The sequence below is a fragment of the Lepeophtheirus salmonis genome, chromosome 5, assembly GCF_016086655.4.
Source record: "Lepeophtheirus salmonis chromosome 5, UVic_Lsal_1.4, whole genome shotgun sequence".
Taxonomy (NCBI): Eukaryota; Metazoa; Arthropoda; class Copepoda; order Siphonostomatoida; family Caligidae; genus Lepeophtheirus; species Lepeophtheirus salmonis.
The window spans coordinates 72,467,494-72,489,546 of record NC_052135.2 but is presented as its reverse complement, the minus strand read 5'-3'; the positions used below and the strand labels follow the sequence as shown (position 1 = coordinate 72,489,546).

Here is a 22,053-nt window from a genome sequence, read left to right as displayed (position 1 = left end):
GAAACATAACTTATTCAATATTTAATTAAGGTTGAGAGTTTTATATTAATTCATATTTCAATATATTAAAGCATAAACAATCAGTTACAAAACAAAAGAAATCTAAGCACTAACCTTACGTACAAGTTGAGAAAAAGTGACTTGAACGTGATCGAAGAATTTCTATCAGCGTATTCCAAGCAATTAGGCGTTTCCAGGACCACCATATACCAATTAGCAAGTTGAAGAGGAAGAATGCGCCTTTCAAGCAGGCAAAATAGAACTTGGAGGTGTTAAAGAAAACAGCCCAGGCCAGTACCCTCAAGCTCATAGAGTTATATGCAAGAAATCTCGGAGTTTCACAACCACCTTTCCAGAGAGCTAATACTAAAGTAGGTAAAAAGAGCCTTGTGAGGTTGGAGAGGCCACTTTTGATACGTGCAATAAAATAAGCCCATTTCTTCGGTTGAATGACTATTTAGAATTAATATTTATAGTTCTTTTGAATTTTTGGCCCTCCTACATCCCACATGCCAATTCCCTCGACTAGCCCTTTAGGGAGCATGTTGTAGGGAAGACCTATAGTGCCTCTCATCCAAACACCAAGGCCCTCAATGCCACTTTCAGCCAACACTGGGACAGCATGACGGAGGACAACATCTCCAGCGGGTGACAGGCTTTCTACCACCGACTGGATGACATCATTGCCTCTAATGGCGGCTAACCAGATGATCATTAGAGCTCCTACTCAAAAATATTAATTGTTTTAATTTTTTTGAAATACTATTTATAATAAATAGATTAATTATATCTTGTTAAAGTTAAAAATTGAAAGGGTTCAGATTTGAATGGACCACTTGGTATACCGAAATATTCTTGTAATACTTTGTTTGTACTTTTTTGGTCCATTTTCTGTGTTTAATTTTTTTGACATTTATATTTTTTCCAACAGTTAATGAGTTAGGGTTATTTTTCGCTTTGAAAGTTTTAAATACATTGATTATAGCGATTCTCCAACTTTTCGATACCATTTTTGTAGTACGATTTGTTCGAAGCCCAATTCATGGATTTTTGCCATCATTTTCACTGACTTGTGGCAAGATGCATTGTCTTGGTTAAGCAGCACTTTCTTTTTCTTCCAATGCGACCGTTTTTTTGCCAATTTCGCCTTTCAAACGATCCAATAACACTATGTAATAGTCGCTGTTGATTAACCTTCTTTTTTCAAGTTAGTCAATGAAAATTATGTGCATACCAAAATACAGACCCCATAAACTTGCCATCCGACTGTTGCATTTTCCCACGCTTTGGAGCGGGTTCATCATGTGCAATCCACTTGGATGACTGTCGATTGGACTTTGGAGTAAAATGATGGAACCATGTTTCATCCATTGTCACATATCGACGCAAAAACTCGGTTTTATTACGCTTGATCATCTTCAAACATTGCTCTGAGTAATCAAATCGTCATTATTTTTGTTTGAAAGTGACCATCCTTGGCTAATATTTATTTTCATTTATTTATATTATTATATTTTAAGGATTTCCTTTTTAAATACGATAATAGTGGATAAAATTTTCATCGATATCACGTAATTGGCTAAAAAAACCTCTTTTGATATAGTAATGTCATCAATTTACTAAAACTTTTTGTCAGTTCATTTCCATAAGCTCTTCATCATCTTGTCCAATAATATTGTTGCCTGCCTTGTTAGAATATGAGACCTTCCTTTGAAGCTTAAGGTGACTGTAATCGAGATAAATGCCTGAGAAATATACGTGGTAAAAATCCTGCTTAAAGTGTCGTCTGTTACAATCTTTAGAAATTATAATAATTGTGCAAAAGTATTCAACTGATGCTTTTAGATTGTGTCGGAAAAAAATTGTTACTCTTGTCTTAAAAATCAGGAAAATCACAACTTTTGCGAAGATAAGTTTGACAACTCTTAAGTCGATTTATCACATCTATCGAGCAAGTGTACGTTTTAGTGTATATATGTATATATATATGTATGATATCAGGAGAAGAGTTGCTCTCAAAGAAACCTTCTTTAATTATTTATTTATAGATAATTACTTAGACGTTTCAACGGGCGATCGATGTGATAACTCATACGAATACTTTTTTAAATGTATGGCCCATAATAATAATTATATTTTCTATTCGAAATGTGATCCCCTTCATCAGCAACCAGATTCCATAAGGAGTCTGAATTCCTTTCAGACATTGACAAGTTTTGGCATGTTTGTCAACTCACTCTCTACAGGAGCTTTAAGGTCGACCACATACCTGTGTAAAGCAGCACAGGTCTCACCCTCAACGAAGTCCCATATTCCATTGTTCAATGGTGAACCCTCTGGGGAGAATGGATTCCACATTGATGTTGGACAGAAATGCTGGAGACTTTCCATTATCCACTTTTGGATCCCCTTACACTTGCAGCTAGGTACACCATCTTGTTTCCACGCATAAGAGATCCCAGCATAATTTGCATCAATCACGGCTTTTACTATGCTTCTCAGGACTTCAAAGTACTTCTTAGTCCCTATTCTAAAGCCTTTTCTTATTAAAAGGGAGGAATCATCCAGCCGTTCGAGGTAATCACACTATACATTATGTCCCACTGCTGTACACCCTGTCTTGTAGATGGGATGCACATCTTATACCTAAACCAGGAGTTGGTGGTGTTATATAACTTAAGATAATTATATAACTGAGGAGCTTGACACACCCCTGTCCTTTTTCATCTTTGGCATGGACTCTGTCGGATTCCCCTCAGTTAACTTTTTCAGGTTGTCCATGAACTTCATCAAATTATAGACACTACTTCCGGACATATTTTGGACAGTTTTTCTCGCAAACTCACATTATCTGCAATCTTCTTTTTTCGCACATGGGCGTAGGCAAAATCGAGTATCCTTTCCTGTTGGCCTCTTTCATTATTGTCCTCCGTCCTCTTTTCATTTTTTATTTTGAGAGGTTAAAAGATAAAATATCTGGATTTCAGGTTACATATACTTTTTGAAGTGTAACTAATTTTCTCTTGCGACCTGTATTAAAAACTACTCAGAGTAAGAAGGTTTATTGTCTAAAAACATGCACTTCAATCTTTTGAATGTGAAATACTCCAAGTTAGTTCTTGGGTAACTATATGAAAGGAAATCATAAAAGATTATTTCAATACATTAAAGTGTAGTAGTTTTCTACCACAAATAAAACAACAGTCATTTAGTATTTAAATTTATTTATTAAATTATATTGCAGATTTTTTTTTATCAAAAATTATCTATAAACAAAATACTAAGAAAAAAATTAATGATATTTCAAAAAATTCTACCAAATAATAGATCAATAAAAGAACTAAATGTACTAAGGAATAACTATTCAAATAAAAAGGATTAACAAGTGACAATCTTAATAAATTGATATAATGACATTCAACACTGTTTTTTTTTTAGAAAAATAAGTTTTGAAATCGATACAATATGTGAATTAAAAAATAAATTGCATTAACATTTAAAATATAAATAATTTCGATATTTTCCGTAGTTATTATATTCTAAAACAAATATATATTTTACACGTGATACAAATTTTATTATGAATTATAATTTTTTGCTTATTTCTATCAGAATACTAATATGAGTGAAGAGATATATATTTAGATTATGTCCATAAACTTTTTCATAAAATGGTGAAAAAACAATATTAGAAAAATTAAATTATGATTTTAATATATTTATGAAGATCCATATTTTATTTATGATAAAGCCTTCCATGGAGAAAACGAAATGTATTTAGTATCACCATAAAGACAGTTAAATAAAAGTCAAGTTTTATTTGAGCTCCAGCCTTTTGCATGGCAGCAGGAAGTTTACCTGAAATGATAAAAATAATCAATTAACATAGAGAAAAGTCATATTAATTTTATTATTCTTAAAATATTAGTAAAAAGCTTTTAATTATATATATTTAGTACATGTTATCAATTATAAATAAATTGTATATGTTTCAATATTACTTAGGTATTAATTGAAGCATCACAAATTTTATTAAGATTATAAATAATGATTTAACATTGGAAGATGTTTCATTTACTTAAGAGTTTAAGCTTTAATCATTATTATATTTAATAAACATCAGAGTTATAATAACCATTCACACTACGAAAGAAATAGTATACGCAGAATATTGTTAATTTTAACAAATTATCACCAATATTTTTCTGTATGCCCTAAAAACATTATGTTTAATAAACTGCAACTTTTTTATAAATGTAAAAACTGCCTTGTTACAGATTCATTTATATATTTCGCAAATTTTAAATGAAGATTAGACAATTAACTGTTTTGCTTAAAAACCATTTCCTTTTTAATTTTATTCTAGAACTTACTTTTACTATATAAAAATGTATAATGTAAATAACAAAACACTGTTTTATTGTAAAACAACTGTTTAAAATTTCCTTTTGTCTGTTTGTCAACTTATAAATTCAAGTATTTATTGATCAAAAAGTATTGTGCAAATTGAAGAGAAATATGGCAAGTTAAGACAGAAATGTAGAAAAATCGTAGTGCCATAGTTATTTCTTATATGGTACATTTATAAAGATCCAGCTTTATAGTTCATAGACATATTTCAGTTATAACAATTCTTAGAATAATTTTAGATATTCAAGAATTTTTTCATGAGCTTTATTTGATTTGTAATACTTTATTTGGTAACTAAATGATTTTTCAAAAAAATCTACCATTTTTAAATTATTGCAATGTGTCAATGCATTTCTATTATTTTATATAAAATTTGCATCAGCGTTTCTTTAAGATTAAGCATAATAATATGTGTACCAAAAATAAATTGATTATTATTATATGAGATGTTTTCTTGTATGTGTGTACAGGCTTGTATAAGTGTAATAAGTTGACGCTGGATGGCGTTCAAACATTAGGGCTTTGTAGTAGAATGACAAAACTGTTGGACTGAGTATTGTTTGGGCGTGCGTCAAAGATGTACACTAGAAAAGAGAAATGCACCATAGCTTATAGTTTTTCTTCGATAAAGGAGAAAATGTAAGCCAGGCTGTTGTCAATTCTTTTCCAGTAATTATGATGTCAAAGATACATTACACTCTAGACGGCTGATTGTCACAAATATGAATAAAATGATGGAAATTGTCAAGATCAAACATCAAAATTACCAAGGAGATAAACATAAATTGAAAATATAATAATTGATTTATTTTACTAAACTTAATATTTTTTAATAGAAATTTAAAATAATTATTTTTAGAATACAAACTTATTCCCCATTCAATTTTAAGATAAGTGATTTTTGATTTTTTTGTTGACGTGTCACATATGTCGTTAATATAAATATGCCTCCTCCTAGATGGTCACTTGTTAAAATAATGACGTCATATTAAGACGTTTATGTTTATTTAGAGATAAAGTCTTTTGAAATTGAGTCAACATGGATAAAAATATTATGTTTGAGACGTGAAAAAAATTAATAGAATCTCCAACAAAATAAATATTTTTGGAAAGAAAAGATTTAGAATTGGATTTTTGCAAATTACTTCTAAATCCCTACTTCTACAGATAACAGATACACCCAGATTGTATTTCACCATGGATTCTTAATATCTATGCATATTTTCATAGACAAATATTACTTTATCCAAGGAATATTATACATACAGGGTTGTGCACTTAATTTGTAATTGTCTTTGACCAATTATAATCCTTAACACATGCATTTTAACAATCTTTTCGTCATTATTTAATAGCCTAGACGTTAAACGCATTTTAATTTTCAATAAAACCTCCATTGGTCTCAATCAATAACTCAATTCTTCACGGAATAATGAGGAGAATTTGATGGAAAAAAAAAAAAAAAAACCAAGAATGTAAATTTGCAGCCACCTTCATGATGGTGGGTTTGAGGGCATTTATATGTTGGAGTTCGACTTGTTTAGACGGGGAGTTGGAGGCTCACATTGTTCTTTAGACAAACTTTCACCGTTTTGACCTAATGAACAGGTGCAGGATTCTTTTGGAGAAGGTAAGGCCTTATATTTGCTTTCTTGTCTCTCCAAGGACACAATTCCAATCTCAAGACTTAGAGTTAGACCTCAGCGTTATTTATCTCCCCCTGGTTGAAGAAATGAATAACGGCATCGCACTCGCCGTTGATCATGCCCAAGACTATGGTGTAGGCTGTATATTTTGTTTTGAAGTTGGCTGGGGCGTATGCCAATTTTTTGGCAACAGACAGTATTTTCTAGACTCCAGGATCAATAAATAATAATAAAAAATATCCTGAAATCGAATTCAAATTTTAAAAAATCTTCCTTCACCTCTTCAACTTAATGTTTGTCATGGCCAGTGTCAAGTTGTGTACTTTGACCCACTTGTATGAGCAAAACCCTATGCCTCTGATTGTGTAGCATTGTATGTTTTGATTTTTTGGAAGCTTAGACCTAGGGGTCCCTAGATTAGCCTTGATGAATTCTTTTCAACCCAGCCTTGAAGGTAGGAGTCGTCTTCATCACCTAAAACCTAACTTGGACATTCCTAGAGATGTCCCCAGAGATCTTCAGCTTCTTAACAACCCTCCAGACCCTGTTTCTGGGTTTGCCTGTGCGCTGAAATCTGTGTGTGAAATCTGAAAGATTCAGCTCCCTGCCACATCTCGAAAAAAAAAATATCTCAAATAGCTTCTAAAAAATATGGACGACTTCATCTTGTTTTAATCGGGTCGGGTCAGTTGTGCATAGTGGCTCGCGTGAAATAATTTAGCTTCGTGTTTCTTTTAAGGTTCTCTATCTCGACAACTGACTCAAAATGACAACAAACGTAAATTTGTTTTATTAATTACATAACCTGTCGTATGAGCAAGAAAAAAAGCGCGATGATGTACTCATATGGGATTTGGATAAGGTCACAGTTCATTCACATTGTGGTATAGAACCCTGTAGAGTTGTAAAATAAATTATCTTAATGTATGCTTAAAAAAATCGAATATCAACATGTTAATCTTGCCAGCTAAAAAAAGTATTGTGGAAGATAAAAGGTTCCCTTTCTTACAATTTTATTTTGATTAGCCTCGAGCACCCCTAAGATGAAGGAAATCAACACAAATCGCAACTTGTATCCGGCAAAAAAACATAGGCAGGAATAACTTTTTCTTTTTTACTCATCGTCATTCAAGCACTTGTGATATTATATACTTGATATTATCTCTTCAAGTATAAAATAATAATGATAACAGATTAAGAAAAAAACAAATAAAAACAGTGGGACGTTTGCAGCAACAAATAGTCTTCCACTTGTAAAATGTCATATTTTGACAAACTCCAAAAATGACGCTTGCATTTTTTTTTACAAGCTGGCTAAAAGTTGGGAGAAGTGGGTTAATTTAATTGCATGTTAACTAGCCAAAGTCTCCTCCAACAATATTACAAAAATCGAATTTTAAGAAGGTCATACTAAGTTTTTGTTCAACTTTAGGCTACATACATTCAGCAAGGTAAACATACTTTACAAAAAGATTCTTGAATATTATAAAAAGAGAGAGACAATTCAATATTAAGTGAATAGATAAACTGATTAAATCCTTTGATGTAAATACCAAATGGTAAGATAAAGCTTATTTTCATTGAAAATATGGCAAACTGTCATTAAATATATATATGTTTAAAACGCAAAATACAAAAAATCTGCTTCAAAATGCTTTTTATCCTCATCAATATATATTTAGATATGACTGTTCCATTTTTGTGATGATATTTTTATCCACAAACACCTATGCTTAATGATTTACAGTTTTCCAGTTTAATCTCTTATTAAACAAAATAATGTTTCTTCTTTTGGTTCAAAAACTATAACTTCAACTCGGTTAATATTTTGATATGTTATGCTTGATACAGCAGGAAATCTACAAATTTCAATTTCCACAAATTTCACATTTAATTGAAATTGTATACCAAATATGTTAAATTACAATATTGTATTATACAACATAACAACAGCTAAATCCAAACATGTTTTCTTTTAATCCCATGTCTCCAAATGTAAAATGTCGAAGCAACAACAATAAGGTGTGTAACACTTGTGTAATCTCCTCTCAACCAATTTCAGTACAAAAAAGGCTGTAGAGACCATTGTTATCACCATCCAGACTACCTACAATATCTATAAATCCGTTGTAGCCCCAAGGAGTCTTATACAGACAAGAAGAATCGAAACTTCTACAACAACAGTAATGCTGACTTCTGGCCTATCTTAATAATGTCATGCACCAGCCCTGACCTCAACCCTCAAGATTTTGCAGTTTGGGTGTCTTGGAGAATAATGTTTGTTGCACCTCTCATCCAATTTTAGATTTGCTTCTAACTGCATTCTGTACAGTAATTGATAAACAGAAAAAAAATATCCAATAAGAAGAACACTAATATTTTGAACGGAATAATAGGCCAATTTTGACAAAAAAAAAAGAACATTTTACCAAAAGTAAAATTTCTTGACAGGTCTCATACTTTGCCAAAATCAGTTTTTGATTGTACAGAGACAAAAATTTATTTGTGAAGTGGAGAAAATACGAATTCGACAAGGGGACGGTCTAATGTACATTTATTCTAAGTTTTTTTATAGATATACATTGTCATCATTTCAAAAAGCTTGTTAAAAGTAGAACAAAAAATTTTATAGTAACTTTGTCTCAAACACGAGTTTGACTCAAGGGCTTTCGCCATGAAGCTGCATTGTAGAAGTTGTTGATAAAGGATAAATATACTTATTGTTGAACATAAAAAGTGCTAATATTATTACGCTGAAATTGGTGTAAACAATTTATGAGCTTTTATCGATTGGCAAGAACCCAAAAGTTAGGGATGGAAGTTTTCTAGACTATAAATGATCTGTATTATATGATGAATTAATTTTACATTAGTAATTATTTTACTATGGCATTTTTAATCTCTATTAGAGGATACCCTTTTTATAACGTGTTTCGTAAACTGGGTAAAAATGAATTCAAAAATGAACCGTATTTAATTTTATGATAATCCTTTGAACGATTTCAATAATTACATCATTTAAATTTTGTGTTTTTGTTAAATTATTATATACATTTTTCACTCGTAAATATCCTAAATAACGCTAAAATTTACTTACATATCACATAGTTAGAAGAATAAAAACTTTTTATAAATTAATCAAAACAACATAAGTATGGGGTTTCAAAAAGACCTATTTAAAAAAATCAAAAAAAACAAAACATGGAACTTTAATTTTCGATAAAAAGTTCTATAAAATACTTATTGCTCTAATAATACTTATTTGGAATAAAGTAAGCATCAGTAAATTTTGATGAGGTCCCATGTACGATATAAAATTATAACAGCACTTTTATACTTTAACTATGATTTTCACCTTTAATCCTCGTATTAAAAAGAAGAAGAATCCAAGATATTAAAAAAAAAAGAGAAGAATTCAAGATATTAAAAAAAAAAACAGAAGAAGAATTTTATGCAAAAAAGTTAATTAAATTCGCTGAACCTCGATTAAAAATTAATAAATATACAACTCAATCTTAATCAAGACATAATAAATATATATAAATGATTGTATATGATCAGATTAAATGTTTCATGAGCACACAGAAAAGTATTGGCATTAAAATTTAGATTCAAGGGGAAAAGAATCATATTTATAATTCAGATTCTCTACAACATTAAGAAGTCTATTTGATGTCCCCATACAGCTTGGAAGGACCAAAGCGTTGTACGCCATGTACAATGCATAGTTTTTGAACATATCACAAATTGATTTACACTTGTCTTTTCTTGGTTCCATATGAATTACGTTTTTTGTAATTTATTAATCATGTTTTCGGCATTTCCTTTTTGAAACATGATCAAATAAACGTAAAGAATATAAGTTAAGCTCTTTTAATTAAAATAATTTCATAAATGAACGGATTAATGGAAAAAGTGTCAGTCTGATTACAGACATACAAGCCATAAAAAGACTCTATAAAACTGGAAGTAAATCTCAATTTATTCTTTTCATGAAAATCAACAATGCAATTTGCATAATTCATTATCATTATGAAGAAAACCTTATTTGCATTCATTTTTAATAACATACTATTTATCATCATAATTATATTAAGTGGAGAAAATAATTGTTTTCTTTGCATCAAAGAAAACTGTGCTTATAATCTTCATTACATTTTTTCTTATTATCTTTATTTGAGAAATACTCCGACCGTAAAATTATAATTGAATTGCTTTAGATATTTAAAATATTATCATGATAAATATATTCAAATTAGTAACTTTTTTCCATAATTTGGTACCTTTGTACATTAAAGAATATGATCAAACTCCTTTCTTAGTTAAGTGTTTTGCTAAAATTAAGACACCATCAATTATTTTTATATTACACATTTGGAAGTCCAAGCATTTAAGTTTTTATTAATAAATATTCAGGAGAATAGTAAACTAATAGATAGGACTAACAAAAAAAGACTTAAACCTTACTCTAAGTTAAAAATATATATCTCAAATCCATTGATTCCCAACCTCTGGATCAGTGCAAAGCTCCTATGCTTATATTTTGAGGAAGGGAAAATGCTATGAATATTTGGGTCTAGGATTTTAATATATCTATTTTTTTTACTTCTTAAAAATAAAAACATTTCGTTGACAATTTTTGAGGTCTTTTGTTTTTAACGATAATGTTTTGGCATTTCAGATGACCAATTTAACAAAAAACAAAAGACAATTGTTACTTAATTTAATAGCCACACAATGTCCTAAAACGATACAGTGCAGAACCTTTGTGCTACATGAAGCTCCGGCATTACTCCTCTAATGGCCAATTTTGACCACTTTTATATATACAATTGTATTTAGCTATGGTTTACAGTAAACTAACTATACAATTAGAGAAGAATAAGATATTATTTTCGTCCTAATCCTTTCGTCTTAAAAATTAGATTAATATATTATAATAAATCATAGAGTTTTTTTATAGATATATTTTTTATTTAATTAAAATATTTATTAGTGTTTTTTTTCATAGGCATTAAGTAGAACTTAATGTTTTCACAAAGTATTTTTTATTTGTAAAGCCATTTCATGAAGTTGAATCAGGATTTGTATGAAATTCATTCCTTTTATATATTAAAAATATCAAGTATGAGCCTATAATATGATATAACCTTCAATTATAATGTGATTTATCATGGGAGAGGATATCTTTATACGAATTCAGCATAGAGCAGAGATAATGACTTGAACCGGAGTTCATCATTCAAAGATTTGAACCTTAACTTGAGCTCAAGGTTAAAAACTTTACAGCACTTGAAAGAATATTTTTGCAAATTTCATAACAATGATGTCAACTTTATAACAGAATATTAAGATATATTCTGGAATCCCTTTTCGAGTCAGAAGAAGTAGCTAAATGTTAATAGTGAATGATGTACATCTCAAAATATTAAATTTTGTGGAAAGCTAAAAAGCAAATAAAACTTTTTGTTTGACGGTATGATGTATTTTCTTTTAAAAAATGTAGAAAATTTATTCTTAAAGCATAAAACACGTATATTATTATAATAATTGACAAACTTAAAAACACATAACAAGTGAATGCTTTTTAAGTTATACATGTACTATGAAAGTAACTAACATTAGTTCAACTTAAAAAAACTTGTTTGTTTTTTGTTTTTGTATAAATGGAACTAGTGTGGAAACATATACAGGTTGCGTAAGCTACTTATACTGCCACATTGGTGCACTTTTTTTGGCAAACCTGAGCCCCAAGGCTTTTTTTTGTAAGTTGGTTTGTTTTGTTTTCTTAATTATTAATTATTATTCAAAACATAAGAGTTAGTAAATTTAAGTAAAACAATTAAAAAAAAAAAATATGAACAATCATTTTACGAAACATATAAAAGGTTGAGATTTAGTATAATAATATTCTCTGCCTTCCCCCTCTTTCAATATACATCTAACATATATACTTGTATTTTATCACTGAACAACTTATCCTGCATTCATTCAAACTAATAAAGAAGATATATTTATTAATAATGGAATGGACAAAAATGAATCATCAAATCAGTGAGGAGGAAATAATAACCGGTAGATCTGATGGGCAAGCTAACAGCAATTGAAGAGAAGAGAGGATTTTGGCAAGGTATCATAAATAACTATTTATGAGCACCATAGTTCAAAACGATTGAAGTACCTTCAATAGTCTGTCAATGAAATTATCGAGTCCTGACGTCTTTATTATAGAGCCCATAGTCAAGGTATGTATAAAATACAGATAGCTTTTGTGATGACTGTATCCGTCTTTTGGTGAGCTCGAGACGTCGGTGAAATAGCCACGAGTCAATATTCTTTTTGTAGTTATATTCCGAAACATCCTTTATTTTCTGTTCCACGATTTTCCTTACAGGTATCACTCTACTATGTTCATGAAAAAAAATATGAAAGGATGACTCCGTAGGATAGCTTGTTAAACCTTGTACCATTTCGAGAAAAATGGAACAAATAGACGAATTCTATGTCTTAAATATTTGCTGAAGGCTCAGAGCCCTCATGGTAATCCGATTCGGGAGCCATAAAATAACAATTGCTTGATTTTTATTTCTCAGTGTGACGTTTGTTTGCAAAGTTAAGAGGTAATATGATGCCTCTGAAAGACTCATCCCTGCCACATCTAAAAAAAACAGATCTCAAATGGTTCTAAGAAAATATGGACGACTTCATCTTGTTTTAATTTTGGCCTCCAAACACGACAGATCCGAAACTGATGGATATTTTGTGTATATTGCAGGCTAAAACGACGAACCAGCCAAACCCCCTGCGACACCAAAGGCGAGCTTTTTGGTCGGGTCAAGAATGAATTTAAACCTTTGCCAATTTACCAAGTGGCACGGGCCAGCTAGAAATTTTGGTCTCGTATTAAGGCTGAAATTGAAGATGGAGGTGATTTTATTAAATAAAATAAATCAGAATCCAACAAAATTTCAGAATCTGGTTATTTTTTTTTTAAGTCTGAAAACTGGTGGGAGAGGAAATTGTATATGAAAAAAAAAAAAATTCACAACACATATATTTTGTGCACCCTGCACGTTACACTGTCATGTTTTTGACTTTATTATTTTTTTCTACTGTTCAAAAAAACAAAAGTAAACTGAGTTTTTTTCAAAATTTGAGACCACATGTGCCTTTTTGTGGTCGGCACAGACAATTTTAGCTTCGAAAAATGGTATTTTTGACGTTAAAGTTGAGGAGCATCACATCTTACCAAATATAATACAATGACTAATAATTGTACTTTATATATTTGTCAGTATTAAATACATCAAACAAATTCATGGTGCACCTATCTTTGAATAATTTAAGAGGTAAAAGATAAACTCAATGATTTGCAACTTATCTGTTTTATTGAACATAAAACAAAATATTTTGCTCCATTTTGTTAAACGATTTTCACTTTGAATAAGGTTAAATTTTAAAACGTTGTATAGAGAGATAAAAATGTTTACATTAAAAAGTAAAGTCTAATTTGGGTATATACGTTTTAAAAGTAAAAAAAAATTGCTTATAAAGTTTAAAAAAACGTTGAATAAAAAATATTTTTTTTTAACAAGATGGAAAATCGACTGAACTTAACATATAAGGAAGCTGGATCATTTTCGATTTTCAGAAGTAATTTCTTCTTCAAATCTATTGAAATATTTTTCTTTTCCGCAACTACATACTTAATATATCTTTTGAAAGAAGAGACAAGCCTTCTTTACAAAGCTCATGTCCATTTTAGCTTTATCTTTCCTGATGGAGCTTACCAAAGAACCCTTATTTGTATATATACATCTATTATGAGTTATTCAAAAACTATGAAATGACACTATACAAAAAGCCTGAAAATTAAATTTGTGGTTGCAACTAAAGACAGACTCTCTCCCATTATGATATTTTTTTCATCTTTGTCTATTGGCATGAGGACAGAAAAATGGATTAATATCTTCACTAAAAGTAGGCTAAATCTCCTTCCCAACGATACTTTTGCCTTCCTATTAAATAATTCTCTCAAAGAACCTTTTTGCTCTCCTTGCTGAGCTTCTTCACGGTTCTGAAAGGTAAACATGTGAGCTTAGTTAAGGATATATATTTTCCAAATCTTATATTACTTTACTGAGCCTTGCTTTGCTAATACGTTTGAATTTTCTAAATAAGAATACATAATTAATAAGAACAGAAACATCGTGCAGGTTGCCGAAATATACATTTTTTAAATTTATGATCACGAAGATTTCCACAATACTTCGGTAACTTCTAAGATATTACTGTTCTTAGTAATTAACTAGTTGTAGTACTTAGCATTATCTTGAGTAGTAAGGAGTGGGCTGATTGACATATTTTACTTTAATATTATAGAATGTAACTGAAAAATAAATCGTTTGTGCTATTTCATTTTTTCATGAGCTAGTTCACACGTAATTACTCAATACTTACATCAATTCATATGACGTATTTTATGCTCCAGTTTAAAATAATAATAGTAAGTATATGAACAAAGAAAAAAAATAATAGGCTGACTAATGATAACTTTATTATGTACAGTTCTCACTAAGAAAAACAAAGACACTATTAATCGCTAGTACTTTTGCGTAGCATAAATAAAACAATCTTTAAACTATATTAAAGGAAATAAAAAACAGTTCTGTGGTAATCCAATCTTTAACCAGACATTACTCTGATCTAACCCAACTGTACACACATCCATAAGAAAGTTAAAATATATTAACCCAAAGTTTCGATTCAAATTTGTTCGTCAATAACATATGAAGTCAAACCTGTTCTAAAGGCCACCAGGTATAACAAAAACCTGTTTTAACCCTTTACCACCTGGTTGTACTTCAAAGTCTCTTTTTAAATAAACAGGTGTTGTATTAATTTCCAAATTTACAACTTGAACATAATTGCAATAAAAGATAGTTAATGATCAATATAAGGGATATGCTTATCAAAAAAATTATACATATTTTTCTATGTTTAGAATATTTTTATTTTTTTTCTAGTATTTTTATTTATAATCATTCGTCCGAATGTACTTTCAAGGCTATGGTACATAAATATAAATATGTACTATTTTTTTAAATAATGTGACCAAGTGGATCTCAAAGTCTAGTTATTATATTTTCTTATTCAAAAATATGTTTGATGTTGGTTATTCATATATATTATATCCTGATACCTATAAAAGTTTATTTACATTTGAATATTTATTTTCTATTCAATAGATAAAATTCAGATGGTAAAGGGTGAAGCATCTCACAGCACTACGCGGCCACATTCAGTTTTCAAATTTAGAATTGCTAAGAAATATAAAATTGCTTGAAAAGGTTATTTGCACAAGGCTATTGCTTTTTTAATTTCTTTCGATATACCGCTTAATACAGGTTTGACAAAATGTATTAGGAAATATATTACCATTTAATTTTATCAAAAACTATTAAAACAACCGAAGAAAAGGTTTTAAATATGTTTTTTATTTAAAGCAGTTGATTAATTATAACCGTTATATTTTTATATACCTTGAACCACATCAAAGCTATAGCTAATTTTGTTGATGGTAGATTTTATAATATTAATACAGATATTAAATTATAACTCTTGCGATATCTTTTGAGTTTTTCATTGTTCAAAGGAAAATGATACAAGATACTAATGATTAATTAGGATGTAAAGCAAAAAATTCTATATTATTTTTTAATGGTTCAAAAATAAAAAATAAAAAAATGTTATCAAATTAGTTATTAAAATTATAATCCTAAAGAAATCTACCTTTCATAAAGTGAAATGAAAATAATTATACTTAATTAAATTGAGTGTAACTTTTACTCGAACAATTGCCTAAATTGATGAAATGTTTTTATTATATTTTTTAACCACAAAGTGAAATTAAAAATATTTTTAAATATATGTGTGTAGACTTAAAGAAAAAAGACACATATTCCAATTTATTTTTATAACTTTCAATTTGTTTAGTTATGATATAATTTTAGTTGAGTAGAAAAACAGCATGCCAGAATGATTTTCTCTAATGAAACATTACATGGGGTCACCAAGGAAGGGATTCAATCGATAAAGCTATCCTTTAACGTTTGAAAACATCCAATCAATATAATCTAAGTATCATTTGTTCAGTGTATTCACTGTTCAGTGTCTATATATTTTTTTTAAATAAAAAAATGATCGATGTTTCAAAATTCACCAGTTTAGCAAAATGTCTTAATTTTTTTATTTATTTATCGTTTCTATTTTTGATTTTTAAATAAATTAATTTGACAGTCCTCAAAGTTATATTTTTATAATTTTATGACACTGCTTATAATATAAGAGTTGAATAATTTTTGAATATAAAAAGTAAACCATACCATAGTGAGGCTACAAGCACATAGTAAAATCACCTTTAAATATAATATACTTCAAATGTTTTACTCAATTTTGTACATTTGTTGTCTCAAGCAACTATTATGAATGAAATTTTGTAGATAAGAATTACAATTTTATTCTTTTCACGCTCTACAAAAGTCTTCACTCTGTGGAGTAGTAAATTGGGGCGTTATATTAAAATCTGATCACTTACTGAATGAATAGTTAATGAAGGTTGAGTTTTTAAGTTAGTTCATATTTCCATAAATAAAAGCATAAACCATTATTAGAAAATAAAACAAACCTAAGCTCACTATTTCCCGTACAAGTTGAGAAAATGATATTTGAACCAGATCCGCCAACTTACTTCTTTTCGCGCCCTCAAAGCTGGGCGTCTCCAAGATCAACGTCTACGCATCAGAAAGGCTGAAACATTGGAGACAAAGAAGTTCAGTTCAAAAGTGCCAAATTGAACTTGGATAAGTTAAAGAAAACAGCCCAGGCCTATCTCCTCAAGTCGATGAGAGCATATCCAAGATATATCGAGATTTAACACAAAACTGTCTAGAGAGCTAATAAAAAAGCGGTTCTCAATAACTTTGTGAGTGTGGAGAAACCATTTTTGACCTCAGCAATTATGAAACTTCTCTCTTCAGTTGCAAATCTTTTTTAAATGAGTCTTTTGAGTTCTTTTGAACTCTTTTTTGACACTTATTGCTCCCCTACAGACATGATGCCAACACCTTCAACTACAATTTATGGGTGTATGTTGAGGGGAAAACCTTTAGTTTCTGTCAAATAAACATAAAGGTCTTCAATCCCACTGTAAGGTAGCACTAGGCCGCCATGACAGAGGACTACACCGGCACCATGATCCAGGCATTCAGCCGCCTAGCAGCCATTATTAACACTAAGGGTGGCTTCATTAATTATTAAGAAATTTTAGACTCACATCCGTTTATTGTATTAATTTTGTTAAAATTCTTTAGTTAAATAATAAATTGTATCGTGTAGAAGTTTAAAACTCATAGTGTAGTATTTGGCAATTTGAACAGTGTTTTTATTGACAAATTGTGTTACCTGTATATTTTAATTCTTCAAGAGAGAAGATTTTTTTAAAAGTAGTCACGTGTGTGTCTTTGCTTATGAATGACAAACAAAGTAGAGATTTTGAAACTCTCGCCGGTTGAAACTCAAATTTAAATGACTTAATCTTTACTTGCAATAGTTTAGTTACAACTCAAAGGCAGATTTTGAAAATTATGGGACATAAAAAGTGAGTAAAACCTGTTCTGCATTACAAAAAAAAATTATTTTTTTAAAAGTTATTAGGAATACAGGTCATATAAAATGTGTTGATTCACAAAAAAAGATTGATGTTCTGGAAACTTATATTTTTTGGATCTGTAATCTCATTGCTTCATATTTTAGTTAAAAATAAAAAATAAACTTTATTTCATAACTTTTAAAAAAAAATTAAAAAATTATCGATTTCAATTAATTTTTAAATAACTCATAGAATATCATAAAAACAAGCACAGAAAAAGATTGCGTGAAAAGTTCCAAAAATATATATAAATAAGTCGGTCATATGAATTACATGCAATCAATAATGACTAATAAAATAAATTGGTTAAAAAAGACATTAAAATTAGATGTAATTTGTCAAATAATCGAATTAACATTTTCACAAAACCTTACTTTGCTTTTTATGAAATACTATAAAGAAAAAGTTAAACTGACAAAAAATATATCAAACCTTTTCTTTTTTGCAAATTTCTGTAAATTGTAATTTATAGTTTATTTTTTAGCTTCAGCTACAATATCTATGCAATTTAAACAAATATTCAAAAAATATAAGCTTAAGAAAGAAAACCTTTATTTTGCATGATTTTTGTATGATAATAAAAAAACATTTTGTACCAGCTATACTGGAAATAACTTAATATAAATTTTATTTTTGAAGTATTAAAACGTTTTTTTTATTTTCTTGAATGTTCATATATATAGTTATTTCAATTATAAGCTAAAAATATTATTTAAAAAAAGGGCTCAAAAGGCACAATCAACTACATTGAGAAATTTTAATATACTTTTTTGAAGCTATAAGGCTAAAATTTCAATGTTAAATTAGGGTTTTAATAGGCGGGCAAAAATACTGTTGCATATTGTAATTTGTTGAAAAGTAACAAGTCTATGTTATTTTAAGACTCAGAATAGAATTGGGTATCGATAGTGCAGCAATTCCTGCCTATATCTTTGATTAAAAAGAAGGCAGGGTTTGTATTTATTTCCTTTCCTTATAGTTAATCTATTAAAACCTCATAATACTTAAATTAGTTACGATTCTCTAAATTAAGCAAGAAAACAGAGGAAAAACATACGTTTATATTTATTCCAGACAATTAGGAGTAAACAATTAAAGCTATTTCTACTTTATATTTTTATCCATGTCAGAAATTAAGCACTAAGAATTTTTACTATATATCTAATTGTATTTATAAAAAAGAAAAAAAAGTAATCAAACTTTTTTTCTTAAGAGTATAAGATAAATGTTAGTCACTCCATGTTGTATCCAGATGTAATGACTATATGGACACTGGGTTGGGCAAGGATATATTTCTTCATGTTAGCTAAGAATCTTGAGATCTGTTTCCTATTAGATTGGTGCATAATATTCTTCATTTAAGACACATCCTGTTATTTTGAACCTCTATATGACGTCATAGTCTATGTAATTGGCGTACTAAGTCCACTTAATGTTGGCTGTACCAATTTGTCTAACTTGGCTAAGTTCTAAGATGGTATCTCTAAGACTCTTTCCACGGAAACCCCCTTGCAGTAAATACTCAAATATATTTCAAGGAAGACTAAACGATATCTCCATCAAAAAGGTCGAATTACTCCGTTGCTTTTGAATATAATGTAAAATATACTGCTATGACTCAAAGCAAAATGGTAATAGAGAGAAGTTTATGTATGTTTGCAGTCATCAATCTTCAGGGCCCATAAAAATTATTTTTTTAAAGTGGTTTCAGTGCTTTTATTTTGATTGTTTTTGTGCCAGTGTGTGTTGATAAGTACTCATTTCTTCTGTGTTATATCTTGAAAGTTGCATTTAATTATCTTATTATTAAATTAGGAGATAATTAGGATCCCTATGATCTATTGAATAACATCATACCTCTTCAAGTAGGTGAAATAATAAGTTCTTTTAATTTACCTTTATTTAAAAGAATCACTTTAAGAACGTCAGTGCGCCTGCTTGATAGACCATCTGAGGGGGAATCTTTTTGCATTTTTATTCAAGAGCTGTAAGGAAATTAAATTATTTGAAGGCGAATGAAAATAAGACTTTTGACTTATATAAATAGGATATATTTGCTGTTATACTTGAAGATGATGCAGATAAATTCCTTCGTTGTAAACGATTAAAACACATTGATGTGTATGATATGCTCATTGGATTCAAAGAGCACGAAATTGCCTTAGTGAATCCAAAATTTGGATTGAATCAGGCCGGATTGATATAAAAAGAAAGTTTTTAAGACCTTAAGAAAGTGCACTCCTTTAGAACTGATAACATGGAGGGAACCTTTGTAAATTTGAAAATCCAAGAAAAAGGTATTGACAAAATTTATGTTATTACAAAATGAAAGTCATCATCATACTGGTGAACGCCTTTGAAAGGGTTGATGCAGTTAAAGCAGTTGAATGGTTGAAAAAAAATTGAAAAGTAGTTTGGGAGGACTTAAAGAATAATCAAGACCATAAAAAGTTTATCCACAACTTCAAAGAGGAGCCATAAAAGGATCAACTTTTGAAGAAAATCGTCTTTTACCTTATGAAAATAACACTGTTCCCCTGAGGTAATTGTAGAGAATATTGCGTCCATTGACTCCTCCTCAGCGAATACAATTGAAGAAATTACAGCACCTTAGTGTTCAGGAAAGAGAAGACAGAAGAAAAAATTCAGAGAAAAATAATAAAAACTCATCAACCGTTGCATGCAAGATAGAAAACCCCCATCTAAATCCTTTTCTCATTATTCTATCTAGGACAAGGTTTGGTTTTAATTAGATCTCCTTCTACTTTTGGTATCTCCTCACAGAAAGATCAAACTCAAAATAAACTTCCAACGAACTAATTTTACCTTATTTTTAAATAAATTAATACTGAATATGAAAAAACAACAAAAATTGACGATTTCTTCCAGCTGCCTATTTTAAAGATTAAAATAATAATACAGGAGTCGGTAAAATACTATCACAGAATACGAAGGGTGGAAGATACATTCTCTTATAAAAAGTTTACTCTATGGAAAACCGGATATTATTTGACTCTAAGATGTGAGGTCTTTACTTCCAAATCTTGCTCACTCATGTGCCAGTTTTGTATTTCAAAAAACAATCATCACTTTTTTGTAGGAGATGGACATATTGGGGAATACTTTCTTCGGTCTCCAAGACTATACAATGCAAAAATGAATTATTTTGTTTATGGGGACTGGAAAAAGATATTTAATTCATCAATAAGTGGTGTTTTGTATTTAACCAACGCAAATGGACCAAATATTAAAGGATTTCCTTCTTTCAGACAATCTTTAACGTCTGCAAGAATGACATTTTACTTCTCTTTTTTATTAATGATCTTCATCTTGATCTATATAATTCAAATTTTCGTACCTTAATCTTCAAATATTCACCAAAGTTTTAATGGAACTTGACCTATGTGATATGATTATAGTTTTTAACACAAAGGATAGTGTATTTTGAAAAATTGAATACGAGGGGTGGACAAGATCGAATTTCTTGACTTTTTCTTATGAAAAGTATAGTCTACAGAAAACCGGATATAATGTACTTGCAAGATGTGAGGTTCCTCAAAGTGACCTACAAGTCTTGCTTAAAAAAGTGCCATTTTTGTACTCCAAAAAACTATCATCAATTTTTCAAAGAAGTCTTTTGTATCCAAAACTATCAATAACTCCCAGTACATATTTGAATTATTTAGTAAAATGACTGGCATAAAATATTCATATCAATAGTTAATAGTAGTTTCTATTTTGTAATTTCAAGAAATGTAAAGTTTGCTGTTGAAATTATACGTAAAAAACGTACCTTGTGCAATTATCGATGTGGACTTCAGCTTAGTATTTGATTCTGTTCTACACATTTATATTTTGAAATCAGTTAAAAGACTTCTTCCAAAAGAATACTTAAATCCCATCAGAGCTCTACTCTTTAATGCCAATGGAGGGGTATTAACTCTTTCAAGCTTTGAGAAACGACTCAATGTTCAAATCTGTTTTTTATTCACTAAAGAGAGCTGTAGACAATCACATGATGCCCATTCTATGGCATTTGAGAATGTCTTTTGTATTATAATATAAGGAGGAAGATGATAAAATCTTCGAAAAATTCTTAAAAATATTGGATCTGAATTTTCGCTGACGAAAAGCAATTTACAACACAATTTCAAATATTTTTAGGATGTGTATTCTCCAATGCTTCTTGCAAGGACTGTGGAAAATTGTTTAAAAGAGTTATCATGCTTTGAAAACTACCCTTCACTAAACATACTGAAAAAATTATTTGACATACACTTGCAGGAA

General features: G+C 29.5%; 1 protein-coding gene across 1 annotated transcript in view; it reads right to left on the bottom strand.

Moving 5' to 3' along the window:
* Positions 1-3,207: 3,207 nt before the first annotated feature.
* The window catches only part of LOC121118961 (kin of IRRE-like protein 1), a 331,486-nt gene continuing 312,640 nt past the window's right edge, over positions 3,208-22,053 (bottom strand). The window contains exon 8 of the mRNA XM_040713567.2: positions 3,208-3,858. Within this exon, the coding sequence (XP_040569501.1) occupies positions 3,737-3,858 (122 nt within the window). The 3' untranslated portion in view covers positions 3,208-3,736. The remainder of the gene's footprint in view (positions 3,859-22,053) is intronic.